Source organism: Hypomesus transpacificus, unplaced genomic scaffold, assembly GCF_021917145.1.
Source record: "Hypomesus transpacificus isolate Combined female unplaced genomic scaffold, fHypTra1 scaffold_319, whole genome shotgun sequence".
Lineage (NCBI taxonomy): Eukaryota > Metazoa > Chordata > Actinopteri > Osmeriformes > Osmeridae > Hypomesus > Hypomesus transpacificus.
Window position 1 is genome coordinate 61,340 of NW_025813847.1, and position 25,098 is coordinate 86,437.

Consider the following 25,098-nt stretch of genomic DNA (forward strand, 5'->3'; position numbering starts at 1 on the left):
CAAATGAGCAATGTGCAGTAATACAATCAAATCAAATCAAATCAGCAGTCATGATTAAAAAGCCTAGCTGCTGCAGGAACAAAAGACCTCCTGAATCTCTCTGTAGAGCACTTTGGTAACAGGAGACGTTTGCTCCTTCCACTTCTAACAAAAGTGCAGTGCAGGGGGTGGTCGTCATGTGACAGGACAGTCCTAAGCTTCCTCCTGGTTCTCTGCTCCGTGATGACCTCCAGAGAATCAGGGCTCATACCAATAATGGATCCTGCCTTTTTTATCAGTTTGTTGACCCTGTTCCTGTCCTCTACTGTCAAGCTGCCACCCCAACAAACAACAGCATAAAAAAGGACACTTGCAACAATACCGTGATAAAAAACATTAAGAAGTGATCTGCTGATTTCAAATGACCTGAGTTTCCTTAAAAAAAACAATCTGGACTGGGCCTTTTTAAAAATGACACTGGTGTTCAATTTCCAGTCAAGTGTACTGTCCAGATGTACACCAAGATATTTGTACGAGGGGACAGTACCAGAGACAGTGGTCAGAGTCAAGGAACAGTCTGTACTTACCAGGCAAAAAACCCCATCTCAGCTCCCTTGGTGCAAAAATAATAACTCAACTACCGTAGGCCTACTGCACCAACATCTCAGCTGCAATGTAACCTGTTACAGTGCAGCCAAATCAATGTAATATCTTAAGTGCAATATACATTTTGTTGGCACAATCTCATTTGAAGAAGTATGTGTGTGTACTGTGTATATAAACACACACAGATACAGTCACATCAAATACAGTAAACATAGATAAAAAATATATAGTCATGGGCATAGACAGACATTTACTGAGTACGGAGAGAGAGAAAGAGAGAGATACTTTTACAGTGTAGTATAGTGCTTGTTTGTACATGTTTAGCTTTTGTTACAACGTTTTCTATATTTCACGTTTTCCAGCATGATGGGAGAAGGATAAGATGTTATTGCATCTAAAATCAATACACTACAATATCGGAATCTACATTTCCTTGCATAATAGTGATGTGTCGTTCGTGAACGATTCGTTCATTTTGAACGAATCCTTATAAGGACTCGGGAGTAACGAGTCCTCTCAACGACTGATTCGTTCATTTCCCGACTAGGTCTTTCTACGAGTCTTTGGATCATTTTTCACGTGACCTGCATAGGCTCTGTAGCTAGAGGAAACGAACGATTCGTTCCTTTCCCGACTCGGTCTTTCTACGAGTCTTTGGATCATTTTTCACGTGACCTGCATAGGCTCTGTAGCTAGAGGAAACGAATGATTAGTTCCTTCCCCGACTCCGTCTTTCTACGAGTCTTTGGATCCTTTTTTCACATGACCCGCATTGTATTTTTTAGTAGAGGAAACAGTTTCCTTATTCCCTTTCGCGTGGCCGCTGTTTTAGTAAGACGTGAATGAATGATATTCGCTCAAGTCATCATACTGACTGGTTTTGTTATTTTCACTTTACATTTACACTTACAGTTTAGTGCAGTGTAATTGTTTGACGTGATAATTAAATGCTAGTGTGATAATACATGAACAAACAATACAAACTCATGATACATTATTTTAATGCAGGAATTTATTTTGAAATAGTATTTGCTGGTGCACATGTCATGCACTAACCTACAGTGCAGTGGACGTATAGCCCCCAACCCCCCCCCCCCCCCCCCCCCCCCCCCCCCCTCGAAATGAACAAATGACTCGAAAAAAGATTCGTTCATTTTACTGAACGAGATTCAAAGAACCGAATCAGTAAAAAGAACCGAACTTCCCATCACTATTGCATAACCTACGCGGCAGATTCCTGAAAGGGTCTCGCTCTTCTTCGCAAGCTCTCATTGGCTGATCTTCTTTTATGTACCATTAGTGGAAAAAATACTCCATGCGCGTCACTCAAACTTATCGGGTAAATAATTGGTCAAAAAGCCTTCGGTGAACCCGCCCTTCTCCTTTCTTTCGGAGCGAATACTTCCGCCAGGCCACCATGCCCTCCGGAAGTTAGTTTGTTTTATTCGGACACTGGCGAAAGCACCAGAGAGAGTGAACGGTGGTCGAACCAAGTAAAAAATAATACACAGTGCCTGACGAAGAGCCTGCAGGGAGAGTGTGAAGCACTGAGAGGTGTATGAGGCACGCTATTAATACGAAAAAATCTTTTTGAATATACCCCGAACCCCCGAGTCTAAGCCCTCAAGTCCTCTGGGGCGAGACGAAGCGAGGCGGGAGGTGATGGAGACTTCACCGGCGAAGGGGAAACCGCAGGGTCGGCTGCTGGTGTCCACGACTCTTGATGCGAAAGATGAACTGGAGGAGGTAGGGCAAGACGACAGTCAAGAGTGTAGCTAGCTTGCTGGCTTAATCACCCTTTCTCAGTTTCCTGAATACGAAATCAAATCAACGAATACAAAGACACGGAACCATTTTATAGAAGGAAGGTTGCATGTTGAAAGCTAGTTAGCTAACGTGCATTGGCCAAGTTTCTGGTCAGAGATATGTAATGCATTTATTAGCCTGGTTCTTGTACGTTTATACGGCATGTTAGCTTTTAATTACGTTGTTGAACACTAACGGTATTTCACCAGAACTTCACGTAGCATAGCATGCTATCTGGGTTGCAAGTAAACATATGGACGAGGCACTAACCAACGCACATGCGCAATGATCCTCGTTCCCATGTCAATACAGATAATTATCTTTCTATCTTGTGACACAGACTCGTTCATAGAGCTGTTTCTTCACAATCTTCCACTCGCTCTTCGTGAAGAGTTGTGGCTCTGCACTGTTTTGTTCCACCCTGTCTTTTCTCTTGATAGTTCTTGTCTGTCACATGTCACTTGTCTATGTCTCAGATTTGCATATTCATATCTACTGCGTGCATACATGGCTATGATTGATTGGTCTGTGTCTCTTCAGTGATGCTGAGTGTGTAATTTGTCTGTGTGTATGTTTGTGTGCGTGTGTTTGAATGACACATGCTTACATTCTCTTCTTTGTCAGCGATTGGAGAGGTGTGTGGGGATCGTCACCGCGTTAACCGTTGGCCTTTCAGAACGAGAGGCCAATGACGCCATCACCGCCAACGTGAGTCCCCGTGATGATGTCACCTGCGGTGGCATTAGCTGTCACGCAGACAGGAAGTAGAGTTGGTTGTCCCCGTAGTTGATGTTGGTATGGATGGAGGCTGACTGACTTTACCCACTGCCTACATCTGGAAAGTTGTAAAACAACGGTCTTGTTCTGTTCCATCTTCGACCTCTTTTCCTCACTTGTTTTCCTTCCTCCTAATCCTTCCCCTCTCCTCCCACTTCTTCCTCCCTCCTCTCCTTCTCCCTTCTCTACTCTTACCTCTCACCTGCTGCTCCTCCCCTTTTCCTTTACTCCCTATCCTCTCCATCCTTCCATCCTCCTTTCCTTCCGTCTCTTTCCCTGTCTCCTCCTACCTCTCTCCTCCTCCTTCCTGTCGTCCTCCTCCTGTCCTCCCTGTCTCCTGCAGGTGTGTAAGGGTCCCCAGCAGCATGAGGAGGTGTGTCTGGGCCTCTTCGCTCTGCTACTCACAGAGCCGTCCCAGGCCCAGAGGGTAGGAGCCCGTCCTCACTACCACCCACAGCATTATCATCACTCTCACTACCACCCACAGCATTATCATCACTCTCACTACCATCATTCTCAATACCATCTACAGCATTATCTTCACTCTCTCTACCATCTACAGCATTATCGTCACCCTCACTAACATCTACAGCATTATTGTCACTCTCGCTATCATCACTCAATACCATGTACAGCATTATCATCACTCTCACTACCATTTACAGCATTATCATCAGTCATTATCATAACTCACTACCATCTACAACATTATCATCACTCTCACTACCATCTACAGCATTATCATCACTCTCACTATAATCTAGTCAATATTATTACTCTCATTATCATCAACTCAGTATCATTAACCTCATCATCACTCTCATTATGATCTTTTTCATTATCATAACTGTCATTGAAATCACTTATCGTCACTCTCATTATCATCCCTCATTACGATCACTCTCATGATCGAGTTTGCCTTGTCTGTCTGTCCAGTGTTTCTGAGGCCTTTCCGTCTGTCCAGTGTTACTGAGGCCTGTCTGTCCGTCCAGTGTTACTGAGGCCTGTCTGTCTGTCAAGTGTTGCTGAGGCCTGTCTGTTCGTCCAGTGTTACTGAGGCCTGTCTGTCTGTCCAGTGTTACTGAGGCCTGTCTGTCTGTCCAGTGTTACTGAGGCCTGTCTGTCTGTCCAGTGTTACTGAGCCTGTCTGTCCGTCCAGTGTTACTGAGGCCTGTCTGTCCGTCCAGTGTTACTGAGGCCTGTCTGTCTGTCCAGTGTTACTGAGGCCTGTCTGTCCGTCCAGTGTTACTGAGGCCTGTCTGTCTGTCCAGTGTTACTGAGGCCTGTCTGTCCGTCCAGTGTTACTGAGGCCTGTCTGTCTGTCCGTCCAGTGTTACAGAACCTGTCTGTCTGTCCGTCCAGTGTTACAGAGACCTGACGCTGGTCAACAGAGACGGAATGAGCGTGATCCTGGTGAAAATCAACCAGATTCTCATGGAGAAGTTCCTCAAGCTGCAGGACGTCTGCCGCACTCAGGTAATACACCTAGCCCATCGTTAGCATAGACGCTAATGTTCGCTAAATACTCTGGACCAAGTTGTCTTAGATGCTCATGTTGCAACACGTAGTTAATACACCTAGCCCAACATCAGCTTGGATGCTAATGTTGTGTAATAGACTTGTTCTCTCTCTCCCTCCCTTCCCTCCTCTAGTTGGTGTGGCTGGTGCGGGAGCTGGTGAAGACAGGTGTGATCGGAGCAGACGGGGTGCTCATGACGCTTATGAAGCAAATAGCAGGTCAGCCAGTCAACCAATCAGTGAACCAGACTGTCAGTTACTCAGCCTGCCAGTGAACCAGTCGGTCAGTCATCCAGCCAACAACAGTCATCCAGTAAGCTAGTGACCCAGTCAACTAGCCAGTCAGTTAGTGAGTGAGTCAGTCAACCTGACTGTTAGCTAGACATCCAGTCTCCAAGCTAGACAACTGGTCAGCCAATAGGCTAGTGAGCCAGTCATGAAGTCTTTCAGTTAATCAACCAGTCTGCCAATCAGAACTAGGCTTCTGCTGTATCTAAAAAAATAATCTCCAATAATGTGATCAATCAATCACCTGTTTTATCCTTACGTGTGTGTGTAGGTGGAGACATCACTCCCAAGAACATTTGGCTAGCTGAAAATGTTCTGGAAATCCTGGTGGATCAAAAGTGAGTACTTTTCTATTACCTGTATCTGGTGGAGGGTGAGCATAGTTAATATGTGCTTTTGAATGTTACTCTCTTCTTCTTAACTCTCTGCCACTTTTCCTTCCATCTGCACTGCCTCCCTCCCTCCTCTCTTATCACCCACCCACCCCTCTCTCCGTCTCCCCTTCCCTCCTTCCTGTCCAACTTCCCATCCCGCCCCTCAGGGAGTGGGTGTTGAAGAGCGGGATGCTAATAGCCATGTCCGTCTACACGTACCTGCGCCTCATCGTCGACCACGGAACCCCCGGCCTGCTCACCCTGAGACAGAAGGAAGTGGACTACTGCATCAGCATGCTGAGAGACAAGGTGGGGAGAGGGGGAGGGAGGATGTGGACTACTGTATCAGCATGCTGAGAGACAATGTGGGGAGAGGAGGGAGGAGGGAGGGAGGATGTGGACTACTGCATCAGCATGCTGAGAGACAAGGTGGGGAGAGGAGGGAGGAGGGAGGGAGGATGTGGACTACTGCATCAGCATGCTGCGCGAAGAGGGAGGGGGGCTGGAGGGGAAGAGGGGAGGAGGGGATGTGGACTACACTCTGTTACTGAATTAATTATATGTTATTAAAATGAAGCATCCTCCTCCTCCCCTGCTCTCCCCCTCAACCCCCCCCCCCTTCTTCCTCCATCTTCTCACCTCCCCCCCCCCCCCCCTCTCCCTCTAGTTCATGGAATGTGTAATCATCGGCAGAGACTTGGTGAGGCTGTTGCAGATCGTTGCTAGGATACCAGAGATGGACCTGCTGTGGAGAGATCTGCTCCACACCCCCCAGAACCTCAGCCCCCAGTACACTGGTACCGTGTGTGTGTGTGTGCGTGCGTGCGGGCGGGCGTAAAGAATTAAAAAAATGACAGCGAGATAGACAGACCCTAGTGTGACTCTCCTCTCTCTCCTCCAGGTCTTCTTCAGTTGCTAACAGCCAGGACTTCTAGAAAGTTCCTTGCGTGTCGTCTGACTCCAGACATGGAGACCAAGCTGCTCTTCATGACCTCCAGGGTACACGCACACACAGACCCACGCTCACATAGACACACACACACACACACACTCACATTAATTTACTCACTTCCTCACACTTACACACAGTCATACTTTCCCTCATTTCTTTTTTTTACTTTATTCACATCCCCCCCAGGTGAGGTTTGGCCAGCAGAAACGCTATCAGGATTGGTTCCAGCGACAGTACCTGTCCACGGCCGAGAGCCAATCACTGCGTTGTGATCTCATTCGCTACATCTGCGGCGTGGTCCATCCGTCCAATGAGGTGTTGAGCTCTGACATCCTGCCACGCTGGGCTATCATTGGCTGGTTGCTCACGACCTGCACGGTAAGGGGCGGGGCTTGTGACCTACGTTGTTGTTGTCGTCAACCTCGTGCATACACCCATACTACCATACTATTTAGTATGCCAGAACAATATATTGAATGTCCCAAGACATAGTGTCATCATCATTGTGTGGCTGGTTACCACAATGCCAAAAAAAACGGTATGTTCTACAACAGACACGACAACAGACACGATAACAGATATAACACACACAGCAGCAAAGCTTTGGTTGCCCTCCAACAGTATGCCCGTCGCTGGTCAGCTTTGTGCTACAAACTGTGACAGGGGCAATCCAATTCAAGGCACAATGTCATGATGAAGTAGTGTGTCCCAATTGCTTGGATGCTGCCTGCAACAGTAGGTACTTTGTAAGGGCAGCTGCAAAACGTGCTGAAAGAATAAGGATGCGATTTCAGAAGAACAGGCCTAACCACATTCTCTCCCTCCCTTCCTCTTTCCTCTCCTACTCTCTCCTCCTCTCCAGTCTAATGTTGCTGCCTCTAATGCTAAGCTGGCTCTGTTCTATGACTGGCTCTTCTTCAGCCCAGAGAAGGACAGCATCATGAACATAGGTGAGACTACAGTGTCGCGAGCATAACACCAACATCACGACAATATCACTGGGGCATCACTACCACAGCTACAACACCACTACAATATGACAATAACAACTCAATGTCATCACAAAAAAATCCCTAGAGTACCACAATGATATAAATACACAATATTACTGGAAATAACTATTATATTATAACTAGTATGCAACATATATAATACATTATTAGTGCAAGTGCATAGTAAACCCCTCCCTCCCTCTCTGCAGAGCCTGCTATCTTGGTAATGCACCACTCTATGAAGCCTCATCCAGCCATCACTGCTACTCTGCTGGACTTTATGTGTCGGGTAAGACACACACACACACACACACACATACACACTCAATGAATTTGCCTTCAAAGATTTTCTCTCCTCTCTCTCTCTGCCCCCTTCCTCCTCCCTGTCTTTCTGTCTACCTCCTCCCTCTCTTTCTCTCTATCTCCCGCTCTCCCCTACTCTGTCTCACTCTCTCTCTGTACTCCCTCCTTCTCTGTCCTGCCTCATCTCTCCATTTCTCTCTCTCCCCAGATCATCCTTCACTTCTTCCCTCCTCTGGAGGTGCAGGTGCGACAGGGAGTCTTCAACTCGCTCAACTTCATCATGGAGAAGAGAGTGTTGGCGTAAGTCACACACACCCTGGCACGTCCTCAGGGAAATACATTGAGGCTTTTATTGTTGTTGCAGTTGTTCTATAATAATTTACTACCTGTCCTCTCCTCTACCGTCTCTCAACTCTCTCCTCTCCTCCTTTACTCTCTCCTTCTCCTCTCTCTTCCTCCTCTCCTCTCCTCCAGTCATCTAGCTCCTCTGTTTGATAATCCTAAACTGGACCGGGAGCTTCGCTCCATGCTGAGAGAACGCTTCCCTGAGTTCTGCAGCTCACCCTCGCCCCCGACAGAAGGTACACACACATATACACACACACATATATACACACGCATACACACACACAACCACATATACACACAGACCCAGCAGAGACACATTCGCACACAGTCCCAATGAACAGTTCAAAAACTTGCACACACACATCTGCAGATTGAGACTGTAGCAGGCCACATAATGAGCGGAATGTCCCTTTTATCCTCGGCAGTTAAAATGGAGGAGTCCGTCTCCCTGGAGATGGACAACCACGTCCTCGACAAGGAGGACGGTTGTTATGACACCACGGAGGCGGCCTTTAGTGACGATGAGGAAGAAATCAGCAACAAAGGTACTACATTACCCCTAATCCCCCTTTTCAGTTCAAGCTGCAATAGGTGAATAATGAAAAAAGGCACGACCAATTCTTGTCTGAACTTCCGTGCTTTCCTTCTGCTCAAGTTTGATTGACAGCGGTTTCACAAAATAAATCAAGGAAGGAACACCTGCCGGCGATTAGCTGGAACAGAATTGCTGGAACATTATTGGCTGGAAAGTAGCGGGCCACTCCAAAAATTTGAAATTGACATTCCACTGGCACTGAGCTGTCTGTGCTGTCCCCTCAACTATAACAACTGTCAGAGGGCCTCATTAGCTTACACAGCATGTTTATAGGAGGAAAAACGCTTTTTTGCCAGAAATAATTTGGCCTACTTTTCTTTTAATAAGGCACCTCAGGAACTAAATGGTCATAAAGGTTCTACAATAGTTTGATAGAATGTTGTGAATAGACCTATTCTTTAACCGAGTAGACATAACGAATAGTGTGTTGACTGGCTGAACAATTTCTCTGATCTTTGACCCTGCAGGTAAAAAGCGAGAGTTCAGGTTCCATCCTATCAAAGAGGCCATAATAGAGGAGCCTGTCGACATCACGCCCTATTTGGACCAATTGGACGACACGATGAAGGAGAAGGTGTTGCAGCTGCAGAAAGGAAGGTCTGTGGACATATTTATTTATACACACACACAGACACAGAGACACACACAGACGCACACACACACACACACACACACAGAGACACTCACACAGTCCAGATGAATGATGGTGATCCTCTCCCCCCAGTGACACTGAGACTCAGTGTGAGGTGATGCAGGAGATTGTGGACCTGATCCTAGAGGTGAGAGATGATGCTACTCCCTATGTTCACACTCACAGCCATCACTCACATTCAGTCATCAAGTCTTAAATAGTACAGATGATCGGAATATACTAGTAAAGACGATTATTCATATTCATGTAACATGTAATCATCTAATTACATATGAATATGTACTAATATGAACAGGATGATTCTGATGGTTTAAGATGCTAGCCTGGTCCTAACCAGACTCTCGTGCATTGCATTTGTACAGAGAGTCTGGGCTCGCTCCATTGACAAGCGTTAACTTCCTTGAAGGCGGGTACTATTGGGTCTGCCCAGAGCCACTCTGGATCTGGCATAACCAATCGCTAGCGTTCGCCTTAGCCAACTCCTTCACCACTAACGGAGCTAGCTGGAAAATCAAACGAACCCCGTGGGGATCAAAGATTGTTCTTGCTCCGGCTTTAACGTCTGGATGTTCGGCAGCGTTGTCACAACGGACCGAAAGACTTCGCTCGCATCTTTCTCCGCCACCATTACGGAACTACAACTCAAACTAGCGCACATGAACGTCATCGTTGTCAGCCACTCCCTCTGCTCGCTGATTGGACTGGTAAAAGGTTTACTGGAGACATCTGACTTACAGTGCCCTCCAAAAGTATTGGAACAGTGAGGCGAATTCCTTTATTTTTGCTGTAGACTGAAAACATTTGGGCTTGACATCAAATAATGAACGTGAGACCAGAGATCAACGTTTCAGCTTTTATTTCCAGGTATTTACATCAGGATCTGATGCACAACTAAGAAAATATCACATTTTGTTTGAATCCACCCATTTGTCATGTGATCAAAAGTATTGGAACAGATATACTTAAAACATATTTAAGTGAATAAGACTTAATATTTAGTTGCAAATCCTTTGCTTTCAATAACTGCAGCAAGTCTGTGACCCATTGACGTCACCAAACTTTTGCATTCTTCCTTTTTGATGCTTTCCCAGGCTTTCACTGCAGCCGCTTTCAGTTGTTGTTTGTTTTGTGGGGTTCTTCCCTTCAGTCTCCTCTTAAGCAGGTAAAATGCATGCTCTATAGGGTTTAAGTCTGGAGATTGACTTGGCCAGTCTAATACCTTTCATTTCTTGCCCCTGATGAACTCCTTTGTTGTTTTGGCAGTGTGTTTTGGGTCGTTATCTTGCTGCATGATGAAGGCTCTGCCAATCAGTTTGGTTGCATCTTTCCTTAAATTGGCAGACAAAATGTTTCTGTAGACTTCCGAGTTCATTTTGCTGCTGCCATCATGTGTTACATCCTCAATGAAGATTAATGAGCCCGTCCCAGAAGAAGCCATGCAAGCCCAAGCCATGACATTACCTCCACCGTGTTTCACAGATGAGCTTGTGTGTTTGGGATCATGAGCAGTTCCTTTCTTTCTCCAAACTTTAGCCTTTCCATCACTTTGGTAAAAGTTAATCTTTGTCTCATCAGTCCATAAAACTTTGTCCCAGAATTTTTGAGGTTCATCTCTGTACTTTTTGGCAAATTCCAGCCTGGCCTTCCTATTCTTCTTGCTAATGAGTGGTTTGCATCTTCTGGTGTAGCCCTTGTACTTTTGTTCATGAAGTCTTCTGCGAACAGTAGATAGTGATACCTTCACTCCTGCCATCTGGAGGTTGTTGCTGATCTCACTAACAGTTGTTTTAGGGTCTTTCTTTACAGCTCTCACAATGTTTCTGTCATCAACTGCTGATGTTTTCCTTGGTCTACCTGTTCGACGTCTGTTACTTAGTACACCAGTAGTTTTCTTCTTCTTCAGGACATTCCAAATGGTTGTACTGGCTATGGCCAATGTTTCTGCAATGGCTCTGATTGATTTTCCATCTTCTCTAAGACTCACAATTGCTTGTTTTTCACCCAAAGACAGCGCTCTGGTTTTCATGTTGTTTTCACCTCTGAATACAGTCTGCATAGACAAAACCTATCTTACCCAATCTGAACCTGAGTGTAGACATTCAGTGGTATTTATTGATTGAATAATGTATGTAATAGGACACACCTGGGCAACAAAACACACCTGTCAGTCACATGTTCCAATACTTTTGCTCACGTGACAAATGGGTGGGTTCGAACAAAAAGGTGATATTTTCTAATTTGTGCATCAGATCCTGATGTAAATACCTGGAAATAAAAGCTGAAACGTTGATCTCTGGTTTCACATTCATCGTTTGATGTCAAGCCCAAATGTTTTCAGTCTACAGCAAAAATAAAGGAATTGGCCTCACTGTTCCAATACTTTTGGAGGGCACTGTATATACCTAAAGCCCAGACGCAGTATAGAAGCAAAATGAAAATTGAGCGGTAGTACGTAGGAGGGTAGAGCCAGGCTTGTAAGTTGCTTCTTCATCCTGTATTTCTGTGTCTTTCCATCTCTCCCACCTCTCTCTCTTCACCCTTCCCCTTCTATCCCCTCTCTCTCTCCCATCCCTCTCGCCCTGCTCTCTCTCACCCGTCTGTCCGTCCCTCTCCACCCCCCCCCCCCCCCCTCTCCACCCCCCCCCCCCCCCCCCCCCCCCCCCCCCCCCCCCCCTCCAGGAGGACTTTGACTCAGAGCAGATGTCCACACTGGCCTCCTGTCTGGCTGACCTCTTCAAGAGTCACTTCAGGGGAGACGTGCTGCCTGACGAGATCACTGAGGAGTACGTGTGGAGGGTGGGGGTGTGTGTGTGTGTGATGAATATGGAGAAGGGGTCAACATCCTCAAAGTAACTGACTAAACTTTGTCTCTGTGTGTGTGTGTGTGTGTGTGTGTGTGTGCAGGTCCCTGGATGAGTCTGTGTGTAAGCCCGTGTGTCTGGTGTTCAGGAACCTGTGTCAGATGCAGGAGGAGAACACGCGCTTCTCCGTGCTGCTGGACATGCTGTCGGAGTTGTACCAGAAACAGCCCAAGATAGGCTACCACCTGCTGTACTACCTCAAGGCCAGGTACACACACACACATTACTGGAGCAATAATACTCCACCGTTACTGTAATACTGCAACAGTACATCTACAATACTCCAGCTCTGACCCCCCCCCCCCTCTCCCCCCCACCTCAGTAAAGCGGCTCTGGGGAAGATGAGTCTGTACGAGTCGTTTGCCCAGGCCACAGCTCTGGGAGACCTGCACACCTGCCTGATGATGGACATGAAGGCCTGTCAGGAGGACGACATCAGGCTGCTCTGCTACCTCACCCCCTCCATCTACTCTGAGGTACTCACACACACACACACACACACACACACACACACACAAACACACCCTCCATCTACTCTGAGGTAGTCACACACACACAAACACACCCTCCATCTACTCTGAGGTACACACACACACACACACACACCCTCCATCTACTCTGAGGTACACACACACACACACACACTCCCCCTCCATCTACTCTGAGGTACACACACACACGCCCTCCATCTACTCTGAGGTACTAACACACACACACCCTCCATCTACTCTGAGGAACACACACACTCCCTCCATGTGATGTTGCTCTCGTTGTGTTTCCAGTTCCCAGATGAGACACTGCGCAGTGGAGAGTTGCTGAACATGATCGTAGCCGTCATCGACTCCACACAGGTACCACGAGCACACATACACACACTGCGACTGTCATGTTGTGGTGGTTGTTGTTGTTGACAGTGTGTTGTTGTTGTCCCAGCTGCAGGAGCTGATGTGTCACGTGATGATGGGGAACCTGGTCATGTTTCGCAAGGACTCTGTCCTCAACATCCTGAGTTAGTAACACTTACACACCCAATACGCACACTCACACGCGTACACTCATAGACACATACACATACTTACTCATCCGCACACACATACTTTCTCATATGTACACACACACATGTGCACACATTCTCACACACACATGAACACGCTCACAATATCTCCCACAGGTAGGCTGTATGATAAGGATGTATGGTTGTGTGTAACGCTGTGTGTGTGTCTGTCTGTCTACAGTTCAGTCTCTGGACTGGGAGACGTTTGAACAGTACAGCACCTGGCAGCTGTTCCTGGCTCACAGCATCCCTCTAGAGACCATCATCCCCATCCTGCAGCACCTCAAATACAAAGGTACGCACACACACACACATAGGAAATGATCCACCATATGATCTGTTGGAAGGACCTGTGTGAGAAATGGAAGGATTTACCGCGTGTCTGTTTGTGTGTAGAACCAGGAGTTCCAGAATCCTCAGTCGTCCTAGATGGAGCCTGACTCGTAATGATTTCTGTCTTGCCGTGAAGTGAATTCATCCTTCCTCTCCTCTCCCTTTCTCCCCCCCCCCTCTTTCCAGAACACCCTGAGGCTCTGTCCTGTCTGCTGCTACAGCTGAGGAGGGAGAAGTAGGTGGACGACATCATCACACGGCGACACCCTGACCGGATGGCCATTCTCCCAGCCAGGCCATTCTGCACCATCTGTTTGCACTCTCTGATCTTCCCCTGTTCTCCCCAACTCCATCTGTTCACACCGTCTCCTCCCCTCCTCTCTCTCCTTCACTCCCGCCTTCTCCTCTCCTCCCCTACTCTCCTTTTTGCCTCTCTCTCCTCTCCTTCTTACCTCCCCCTCCCCCCAGACCCAGTGAGGAGATGGTGAAGATGGTCCTGAGCAGGCCGTGCCACCCGGAGGACCAGTTCACCACCAGCATCCTGCGCCACTGGGCGGCCAAGCACGACGACGTGCTGGGGGAGCACATCAAGGCCCTGCTCATCAAGAACAACAACCTGCCCCGCAAACGCCAGAGGTAGGAACACAGTCTGCCCCGCTGACGCCACACCCTGCCCCTGTAACACCACACCCTGCCCTGCTAACAACACACCCTGCCCCTGTAACACCACACCCTGCCCCTGTAACACCACACCCTGCCCCTGTAACACCACACCCTGCCCTGCTGACGCCACACCCTGCCCTGGTAACAACACACCCTGCCCTGCTAACACCACACCCTGCCCTGCTGACGCCACACCCTGCCCTGGTAACAACACACCCTGCCCTGCTAACACCACACCCTGCCCTGCTGACGCCACACCCTGCCCTGCTAACAACACACCCTGCCCTGCTAACGCCACACCCTGCCCTGCTAACGCCACACCCAATTAATTTATTTGTTATTTTATTCTTCCTCTCCTCCCCCCTTTTCTCTCCCCCCCCCCTTGTCTTCCCCTCTCCCTTCCTCCTCCCCTCCTCCCTCCAGTCTGCGCAGCTCCAGTAGCAAGCTGGCCCAGCTCACCCTGGAGCAGATCCTGGAACACATGGACAACCTGAGACTCAACCTGAGCAACACCAAGAACAGCTGTGAGACACAAACACACACACACATTCTCTGTCTCTCTCTCTCTCTCTCACTAACACATGCTCTCTCACTAACACATGCTCTCTCACACACACACGCTCACTAACACATGCTCGCTCTCACACACACAGACACACACACCCTCTCTCTCACTAACACATGCTCTCTCTCACACACACACACACACTCTGACCAACACAATCTCTCCAACACACAGTCAAACCCACACTATAACAAACACACTCACTCACACTCTCATTCTCACAAGACACAAAACAAGTACACATGCAGACAGCACTCGTTCACTAGCACACACATTCACACACACACACATCAAAAGACTGTATGCCTGAGGTTCATGTTGTTTAATTGTAACTTGTCTAACTACATGCTCTTAAGTTTCTTCCCATTGGCACTTATTTGCATTTCACAATGTATGCTTCATGTTTTGGCTACCCACAATGTTTTTGGGTCTCGTTGTTTATGATCATTGACCTATGCACTTTTGTAAAGCTCTCTCTTAGAAGTCGCTTTGGATAAAAGCGTCTGCTAAAATCAATGTAAATGCAATATTGTTAACTTTGTGTGTATGTGTGTGTGTTTCCAGTTTTCACCCAGACCCCCATCCTCCAAGCTCTGCAGCATGTACAGGCCAGCTGTGACGAGACACACAAGATGAGGTGAGACACACACGCACGCAGACACACACACACACACCATCCATTATTGAGCACACACACATCACACCCTGACACACTTGCTACATGCACACACATACAGCCTATCACGTACATCGTTGCGATTGCTGTATCCCTTCCATCTCCCCGCCTACCAGGTTCAGCGACCTGTTCTCATTGGCTGAGGAGTACGAGGAGGCGTCATCCAAACCTCAGAAATCGCGTCGCAAGGCGCCTGCCACGTCGCCACGGTCACGCAAGGGGGCGGCCCCGCCTGCCAGCAACGAGGAGGAGAGCGCCTCCAGCACTGCCTCCGTACGTCACTTCCTGTCTACATCAAACTATTTTCCTGTTCCTTTCCTGATTGATGCATTGATCTTGACCAATGTATGGATCCGTTCATGGATTTATTGATCAATATAAATATTGTTTGAGGTATTAACAGACAGCTGCATGGATTCATGTAATTGATTGATGTGTTGATTTATCTATTATTGATTGTTGAATTGTGTTTGTTCTTCAGGAAGAGGAAGACTCCAAGCCCAAACCTCCAAAGAGGAAGAGGAAAGGCTCGTCAGCCGTGGGCTCCGACAGCGACTGAGTGACATCCCAACCCACCAACCACCACCCAGCTGCCATAGTGACCACTTTGAGAGACGGGACCATCAGCCAATCAGCTTCTCCAAACCACTGAGGAACTCCCGCACCGCCAGAGTCGCCCTGGCTTATGGAGGGAAGGCCGGTAGTCCTCCGCATGGACTCTCATCGCCATTGGCTGGAGCCATGGAGACACTCCTCCCTCCCGCCCTGTTCTCACTGCTTATTGGCTGCTTTGCCTGGTGGTGTGACTTTATTGGTCGGGAGAGATGTCAGTGGTGTCACTGACAAACTGAACTGTTATCCTTGAGGAAGACCGGACTCCTCTAGACGTAGAATACGGGGCAAGATGTTGTCGCCCTCTCACGCCCCCTAGTGGCCTGCTCATCACACTGCACTTAGAGGAGATGGCGAGAAGTTTCACCATTCATGACCCAACAACCAACCAGCATCAAGACCTTGTCCCCCCACCACCCAGCCTAGTAGATTTTAACAGAAGAACAAACAACACTATTCCTGTTTATTTTCAAAGGTGTAAAAGATGTTTCTGGAGTTACTAAGGAGATGAAGAGGATTCCTCCAATGCCCCGTGCCCAGCCCGCCCCCACCCACCCAACTCCACAACTACCAATGATTGGTTGATAAGCTTAACTTGTTCCCGCCCCATCTTCCCGTTCTCTGATTGGCCAGACGTGAGACTGTAGACTCTCATTGGATTAATTTTAACCTCCCCCCCTTCATATGGTTGGCATGTACAGAGGTGCAGGAATAAAGACTGTTGGACTCGAGGATTAGTTGCTGAACTTTTTAATGGAAATTTCTTTCTACTGACCTATTTTCATAAAAAAGATCATAACTCTGTGAAATTATTATGATATTAATAAAAAAGGGCTTAAAAAAGACCTTTGTTGAGATGTTTTTGGAGAATTAGACGCAGACGGGAGTGGCGATTCTATGTCCAATGTCCAGGTTTGTTCAAGTGGCGCTCCTTTCCTGAGATATATTGTTTGTGTTTGAGCACGAGGTGTCAATGTCCTGGCTGTGTGGCAGGTTCACAATGGAGGGTTGTTAGCCAGATGAGCTATACCTGGTGTGCCCTGCGCCTCCTGCCTTCCACAGTCTGGGGCTCTGGGGGAGATCCTGACCAGCAGCGGTTTGGTTCTTTGGTGTGTCTTAAATTAATTTTACAACACCGGCAAAAATCGTTTGTATTCATTTTTCAAGCATACTTCAAGTCTGCTTGTAGTTTAGTTCTGTTGACAACAACTATGCGGTGCTTAACATACGTCACATACTCTGTTGCTCTGGTTGTAGATCTATCCAATTGAGCGAAGAGGCATTTGTTTTCCAGGCTCGTTTGAAACACGCCCTGTAGTCAAAGCCCAACGGAGAGTTCTCAGACTCATATTCTGACTAGAATTATGAGTATGACAACGTCAGGCTAAGGATATCCTACAATAGGGAGGACAATAGAACACGTCATTTTTGGCCAAGGCTAACCAATTGTCAAATACTGTGGAACGCCGGTAGAAGACGCATTGAATCGAATGCTAAGTTAGCCTGAATGTAGCTAAGAACGCCACTGAGAAATCTGGCACCGGAATTTTAAAGTCCACGTCCTTTTCTTGGCTCTGTAACTAGCGACTACTATCGAGATATTAAAAACAAACATGCCAGTTAACATGTAGACACGTACCCCTTAATGCTATCAAATGTTGGTTGCAATACACATTGAGAAAGTGTATGAAAATTATGTTTATAGTTTTTGCTGCTTTGGCTACCTTTCATAGAAGGTCGGTACCACCGGGAGACATATCTTAAATGAAAGAGTAGGTTGTTTTCTTCAAAATAAGGTATGTTTAGTCAATTTTAAAACATATACATTTTGAGAAAAATAAGCTGAAGACATGTTGATGAAAATCCCATAGGAATGCATTGAAATCTGAACGTTCTATTGAGAAAAAGGTTGGTTTTTCCCTTGTAATTTTTTCCCGCATGTCAGCACCACCCTGACACTTCCTAAAAAGCAAGGTTACGTATAAAGACGTCATCAGTCAAATTTTAACGAAAATCGAAAGACATAGGCTGTTTATCAATCCACGTTTTTTTCCGTTCTTGTGTTCTTGCGAACTCGTTTGACGTCATCTTTTATTGCCCAAGTACGGTTCCAATCCAAAGAACTCAAGTCACCAAGAACGCCAAAAATACCCGGAAATGTCCCTGATCCGCCCATTTTATCGAGGATGCATCGACCACAAGGCCCCACCCCTCGCCCCTCGGCTTGAAGCAACGGCCCCGGTGGATGTAGGTGGTATTACATGTACGGTTAGGTTTCCGACTCTTCCGGTCGTTTTTATTTTATCAACTCCATTCAACATTTACAAAACTATCTCCCCCAATAATTTTTGTTTGATTCTCTAACCTGGCTCATGCTACTAGCTTTTTCATAGAATAATTTTTCCCGATTTTTGCTAAGTTTGAAACCAATCCGAAATGGGTAAACTAGCAACCCATTTATTTGCTTTAAATAAATTAAATAATTTTTTACTTTTCATATTTCAGCTAAACGGTACGTGTAAATCAGCATCTGAATTCAAATGTGACGAGAAATAGTCAGTTCAGTCGCGGAAAATGTTCTTATTTTATTGATGAAACGGCTAATTTGTAAATTTGCTCCGACTTGTCGATAACCTAGCTAGCATCTCAGTGCAGTGCAGACACTAGTTAACATTAGGTACTGTAAGTCAGCAAGGGCTACAGAAAACGTAAAATTACAGGTATACGGACCATTTTTAGCTTTGTTATCTAGTTTTTGTAGTCAGTGTTATAATGCTGCGAGTCCAGGAAAACCCTAACCATCTCAATTCATTCTCCGTCCCTGCGTCCTTGCAAGACCATTCTCGCAAGGATTCTTGCCAGAACGTTCTTCAAAAGAATGTACTTGCGTTCTCAGCGTTCTTCGGATTGATAAACAGCCTATATAGGCTACATTTTATGTTTTGGCTCCTTAAATGTGACCATGTTCAACCTGTGACGTCAGACATTGTGTGCCTCAGCAACTCCCGCGCTGAGTACATGTCAGGCTCATAGATTTAATAGGTGCGTTCGACATGGACTGCGGCTGCATGAAACGACCGGCGAGAGTAGCCGCTTGCAGTCGGGGAGGAGTTGAAAACGGCTCTGTGAAGTCGGACATTCTAGCTTCTCGTGGTTTGCTGCGTTGAGTCATGGCCGATCAAGCGCTGTTTGCTTTCTTTACTTTATTTATAATTTAACTTAGTCTTTCCGGTAGTGAAGAGGCTGACTAAAACCCTTTCTTCAACACATTTTTTATTCAATTAAACTTTTTGGAGCGTTGGCAAAACTGAAGGTGTCCGAATATTCCAAAACACGAGTCAAAGTTGTCATGTGTGAGTCTGGCCAATCATGAAATTGCTGTGTCGTCACTTGAACCCGTGCAGTTGCTCCTGAGAAAATGTGCTCGGCTACACAGCCGGCAGTTCTCGAATCGATCTCACGGTACTTTGATGGCGACGTCACAGTGACGTGTCCTCGGCGCCGTCTCAAGTCGGACAAAAAGTCTAACCAGAATGCACTTTTTCAAGTCAGCCGCCTGCAGCCGGCTGCGGCGCCGCATGAAGTCGGGTACCCGCACCTAATGTCTAATAAAGGGAGAACTCCCACTCTCGGGAAACTTCCGGGTTCTGAACTGGTTGCAGTTCTACTCAAGTTCCATATGAGGGCGCTAACGGTCGAGTGCAGAATGAATGAAAGTCTATGGAGCTATACCCCTCAAAATCCACTTTTCTCAGGATATAATTTTTTGTCTAGTAATTTTAATTCTGAAATCGAAAGGGGAGGCAAAAAAATACACACCACTGGGTGTTAGAATTTTTTTTTAAGTCGCCTTTCTGTTCTAAAAAGCCTTTGAAAATGGCATTGACGTCATACACATCGTACGACCACTGCTTGACGGCAAGCTCTGGTTAATTCCACTTTACTCTCGAGGCATCCACAACATAGCTTATAGGTTAGGATCTCCCTGTCAATACACATGCTAGAAAGAGTTTTGGCTCACTAATGTTGTTGCTAATGTTGCTAATGCTCTGACATTCTGGTTCTGCTTCGGATGCCATCAAGCGGGATCTCTGGTCGTAGTCAGTCCTTCACTAACAAATCAATATTCGTTAGCAGAATGCTAGCGTGTTATGGGCAACAACTAAATAAATAAATGTGTTAACTGGGTCATGACGTCATTTTGTCGTGGGACAAACTGCGTGGGACAAGCTGCATATTGGACCGAACTGTCCCTTTCTCTCTCAGCACCGGCAGTTCTGCAACTGAGTACAAACATACCAACGAAGCAACAGTTAGACCCATAGTTTAATATAGAATGTAACATGTATTTCCGCAATGTGTCCGTAAATTGCCTACCTTTATCATCTTTCCCAGTAGTAGGTATGACAGTATGATTTGACCTTATCCGCCCTCCCTCCGGCTTTGGTAGAACAGGCGGTGACGGACTTGCTTTGAATGTAGTCATTCTGAACACTAACAAGTTGGCTAGTAAACTGTGATAGCTAGCTAGCAGTACTACAAGTAGCTAGTGAGCTACCGCGCAATAGCTAGTAGCCTAAGCTATGGAGGATTATAGGGGCCAAAACTAAATAAATAAATACTTGGATAAATAAATAATTATATAACACAAAGCTTAAATAAATGACACAAAATATATAAATGTTACATGTATTTGTGTGTATATATATATATGTTTACGTTTTCATGTGTTTACATTTATTAATTTATACTTAATTTTATTTATTTATACTTACATTTATTTATTTATACTTACATTTATTTATTTATACTTACATTTATGTATTTATACTTACATTTATCCAAGGTGAAACTTCCTGCAGCAAAATAAATCTGTCGTCCCCCCGTCACAAAGTCAGGGGGCGGGTCAAAGCCTCTGATTAGTGAATGAACAGTATTACACACCAGTCAGGCTCAACCAGTCGATCAAGCTCTCTTCAAGCTAGAGGGATCCTCTATCGCCTCACTCTACAGCTGCTAAGGGTGTGCGACACTGCACGATGTGGTATAGATCCGATACCAAGGAGTGAATACAGGGCCAGTATTGCCAATACCGATACTTTGGGCTTAGAAAAGCAGTGGAGGGGCAAAGTTTGACCCGCCCCCTGACTTTGTGACGGGGGGACGACAGATTTATTTTGCTGCAGGAAGTTTCACCTTGGATAAATGTAAGTATAAATACATAAATGTAAGTATAAATAAACAAATGTAAGTATAAATGAATAAATGTAAGTATAAATGAATAAATGTAAACACATGAAAACGTAAACACACAAATACATGTAACATTTATATATTTTGTGTCATTTATTTAAGCTTTGTGTTATATAATTATTTATTTATCCAAGTATTTATTTATTTAGTTTTGGCCCCTATAATCCTCCATACTAAGCTACCTAAGTAGGCTGAAGTTTACCTTTCGGCTGACAAAAAAAAATGCATTATGCCTTTCCAAGCAACTTTGTGCTGGATAGCGTTGATGCAAAAGTGAGGCTTCGGAAAAGAACGACAAACTTACTCAATATGTGAACAGGAGGCCTATGTCAAAACATTATCCTATCGAATTTGTGGTTTTCTCCTGTCATCTCAAATTCCTTGGTCACCCCCCGATGAGTTGTTGCTAAGGACGCTGGACTACGGTCTTGCGCTGCAAAAATGGGCGTACTTGTTGGCTCTTTATTTAATGTTTTATTATTATTAATTTTTTACATAGACTGCAGCCTGCTTAGACGTGTAACCTACATAAAGTTATATTCTCTGACGGCTTACTTGATTCATATTTTTGTTTATGGTCTTTCTTATATCCCACCGCCAGCAAAATAATTATAAGACCGAAACAGATGATGTTCACGTTAAATTGTATGTGAGCGTGTTGGTGGGTGCGTGTGTGTGACTTGAGTTGTGAATGTTTATCTGAACTTTTAGAACTAACAAGGAATAAGAAGTAAACAAGGAATAGCAAATTATCCACAAGAATTGAAGAATTGAGAAAGTCACTATTTTAATTGAGCGATGGGGGTAGCATGCCGGTGACATTAATTGTAGCCTAAGTAAAGTTACAATAAAACACAATTAAAACAAATTAATTCAAATAACATATTCATTAATACATCTAGTATTTGTTATTGGGTTCATGTTGTGAGCTCTTGTCCATCGACATTAACAAAATGTATTGTTGCGTCACAATGCATACTGCTTCTATACATAGATGGTCATCTGAGAAATGAGATCATTTGCGGTTTGACATCTTGAAACAAGGTAAGGAAAACGTCCACTACACCCTTTGCTCCTTGGGTTAATTGAACAATAATAACTGTTTGGATATTATAATTTTTTTTGAAAACTTATTCTGTGTGACCTAGTATTACAACTAAAATAGATGTAAAATGTACTCGACTTACTTTAGTATTCTTTGTTGCAATTATGTTAGACTTCGTGTGTATGTACAGTATTTGTAGATGTATAACTTGCAGTAGTAGGCTTATATGTTGTCTTTTTTATTGAAGATACCTGTGATTGTATATTTGGTTTGTATGATTTAGTAGAACAAATTGTATTTCTTCAACAGTAATTTTTAGTACATGTCATTTCACCTAGAAGAAACTATAGTTGGAGGTGAGGACAAACCTTTTTTTTTTTTTTACAATAAACCGGATTAAACTGGAATATACAGATATAAAGAACACAAACCAAATGATGTATTATGATGTATTTATCAGATCTCAGCTTCAGTGCCTGAGTCATGAATAGAAGACTCCCCAGCCTGAATGGAGCTGGGCCGAAGTCCAAGGGTGGTCCACTGCCTCTTAGACCGAAGGAGAGCGTAGGAGTCATCGATACCCTAGACTCCTCCTCTCGGCCCTCCCCTCCCTGACTGCTGTCCCCCGGCCTCCCCCACCTTCTGATGCCCGCCCCAAGAAGGGCACCAAGGAAGCCCGTCGAAACAGGCGTGTCCGGCAGCCTCTGGCCCCCCTCCAGACTGGTCTTCCTGCTCCATCTGGATCTGACGGCATCAAGACCAGCAGCCCTCTGGTTCTGGAGAAGAACGCGCCCAAGCTGGTCCCCGCCCCTCCGCCGGCACGCCCCTGCCTGCTGCCTGCCCCTCGGCCAGGGAAGCGTGAAGCGCTTGGTCAGGGGCTGTCTGCGAACGTCGGTTCATGCTGCCTTAGGTGTAGCAGGGACCGTGCTCCCTCAGCTCGCTGCATCGAGCTGCAAGGAGGAGGTGCCCGACCTTAAGAAAAAGGAGAAGAATTTTCAACCTGATTCTCGTCCCAACAACCCTGGGAATATATTTCCGCCTGTGGTGAAGCCAAGCAGCCCTGTGATGATGTTCTCTCCTCCTGGAGATCGACACCGAAACACAGCGCGTCCTCCTTCTCGACGTATGTAATGCCATCCGGTTGGCACCGCTAAGCAAGACGTGCGACCGAGCAGTAGCACCTTGTGCTCCTCTCAGCCTGGGCTGAGTCAGTCCAGCAGCCCTCTTCTGGTTCTGGGTGAGCTGGGGCTGGACCTGCCGAACTCCTGCTTCAACAACATCATGCTGCTCTCCATGCCAAAGTCTGGCCAAGCTGCTGCGGCGGCACCTGCCAAAGAGGTGAGCCCCAGCCCCAAGCCTGTGGTTCCCACAGGACCCCTGCTGACCAAGAGGGCTGAGAAGAACGCGCCTAAGCTGGTCCCCGCCCCTCCACCAGCTCGCTCCTGCCTGCTGCCTGCCCTCGGAGGCCAGGGAAGCGTGAAGCGGAGGAAGGTGAAGAAGGTCCAGTTTTCCAACCAGGGCCTGTCAGGAGCGGCCTGCGAACGTCGGTTCATGCTGCCTTAGATGCAGCAGGGACCGTTCCCCAATTACTTGGTAAGAGAGTTAAACATTTGTATGTAGAGCGTAGGTTAGATAAGTGGTTTAATGGGTCAGTTATAGATTGTAAAAGAACTGATAGGAAATGTTTGGTCTGTCCTCCCTAATAGTAGGCTACAACAGAAAGGCCTGGCTAGCTGGATGCAGTCATGTCAGTGCCTTATTTTGCTTCCTGTGCTTGCTTTTTAAAACATTCGGAACAGATACAGCATGGATTGTTACAGGAGTTAAGGACATGAAACGTTTGAGAAGATAAAAAACACGAGTGTACAAAAGGCACACATCACGCTAGCCATGCTAGGCAGAGACAGTCGCTACGCAACTGGACGAAGGTCACCGGATTGGGGTGAGGAAACGCAACGAAGAAGTGGATAAGAACAGGCACGTTCTAAGATAATTGATTGTGTTAAATTCATCTATAAATCCTTAATATTTAGTCTTACAGTAATAGTTGTGTCGTATTTCCTATTATTACCAGGGAGAGTGGCTCAAGTGCAGGGGCGGATCTACCGGGGTGGCATGGGGTGGCAACTGCCACCCTATAAATAGCCTTGCCACCCCAGTTGCCACCCCAGTTGGGGTAATATCCCACTGCAAGTGAATGCAGCACTAGACGACTCCAACCACCCTCCCCACTGCGCCGATGAGACCAAGGTGAAATCAGTTTTATATTTGGGATTCAACAGCCACCCCAGCTGCCACCCCAGTTGGCAGCTTTGAAAACAAAGAAAAGTTGTGGCTCATCTGACATTTGCGAGAGCGAATTTCTAATATCCGACTGCAAGCGAATGCAGCATGAGACGACTCCACCCCCCCTCCCCACTCCGCCGAGTTGGACATTTGCCACAGCGAATTTCTAATATCCCACTGCAAGTAAATGCACTACACGACTCAACTCCCCTACCCACTCGTACATTTGCGAGAGCGAATTTCTGTACAAGCCCCAAAAAATCTTTACATTTTCTGCGGTTATTCAGACTAGAAAACAAGATGTTCCACAACAGTTTGACGCGGAATAGGCTATGGTCGATTGAATGTTGACAGACTTTGTAGAGAAGTATTGATCCATCCTCATAAAGATCGCCTGAACACTCACTATCCCTGTCTATTCCTGTAATTTTGGTTGATAAGTGTTTCCGTGTCAATTCTTCGTGTCAAATGCTCAGATTCATTCTTCAATGAATCTGAGCATTTTTGACTAACGTTTTAATATTGGCTATAGTCTAACGTAAACGTTACTGTATCAGCTT

At 46.1% G+C, this 25,098-nt stretch overlaps 1 protein-coding gene across 1 annotated transcript; it reads left to right on the plus strand.

The window, feature by feature from the left end:
- Window positions 1-1,976: 1,976 nt before the first annotated feature.
- Window positions 1,977-16,810, plus strand: ints3 (integrator complex subunit 3). Its single transcript, XM_047016158.1, has 29 exons — window positions 1,977-2,331; window positions 3,016-3,099; window positions 3,512-3,595; window positions 4,531-4,644; window positions 4,821-4,905; window positions 5,246-5,312; window positions 5,516-5,657; window positions 6,016-6,145; window positions 6,250-6,347; window positions 6,487-6,678; window positions 7,163-7,250; window positions 7,502-7,581; window positions 7,804-7,895; window positions 8,070-8,176; window positions 8,369-8,488; window positions 9,006-9,135; window positions 9,263-9,317; window positions 11,870-11,973; window positions 12,095-12,259; window positions 12,374-12,527; window positions 12,834-12,902; window positions 12,985-13,060; window positions 13,287-13,400; window positions 13,625-13,673; window positions 13,907-14,074; window positions 14,525-14,625; window positions 15,231-15,303; window positions 15,459-15,615; window positions 15,824-16,810. The coding sequence occupies exons 1-29, from the start codon at window positions 2,248-2,250 to the stop codon at window positions 15,899-15,901; spliced, it is 3,060 nt and encodes a 1,019-aa protein (XP_046872114.1). The 5' UTR covers window positions 1,977-2,247; the 3' UTR covers window positions 15,902-16,810.
- The last annotated feature ends 8,288 nt before the right edge of the window (window positions 16,811-25,098 follow it).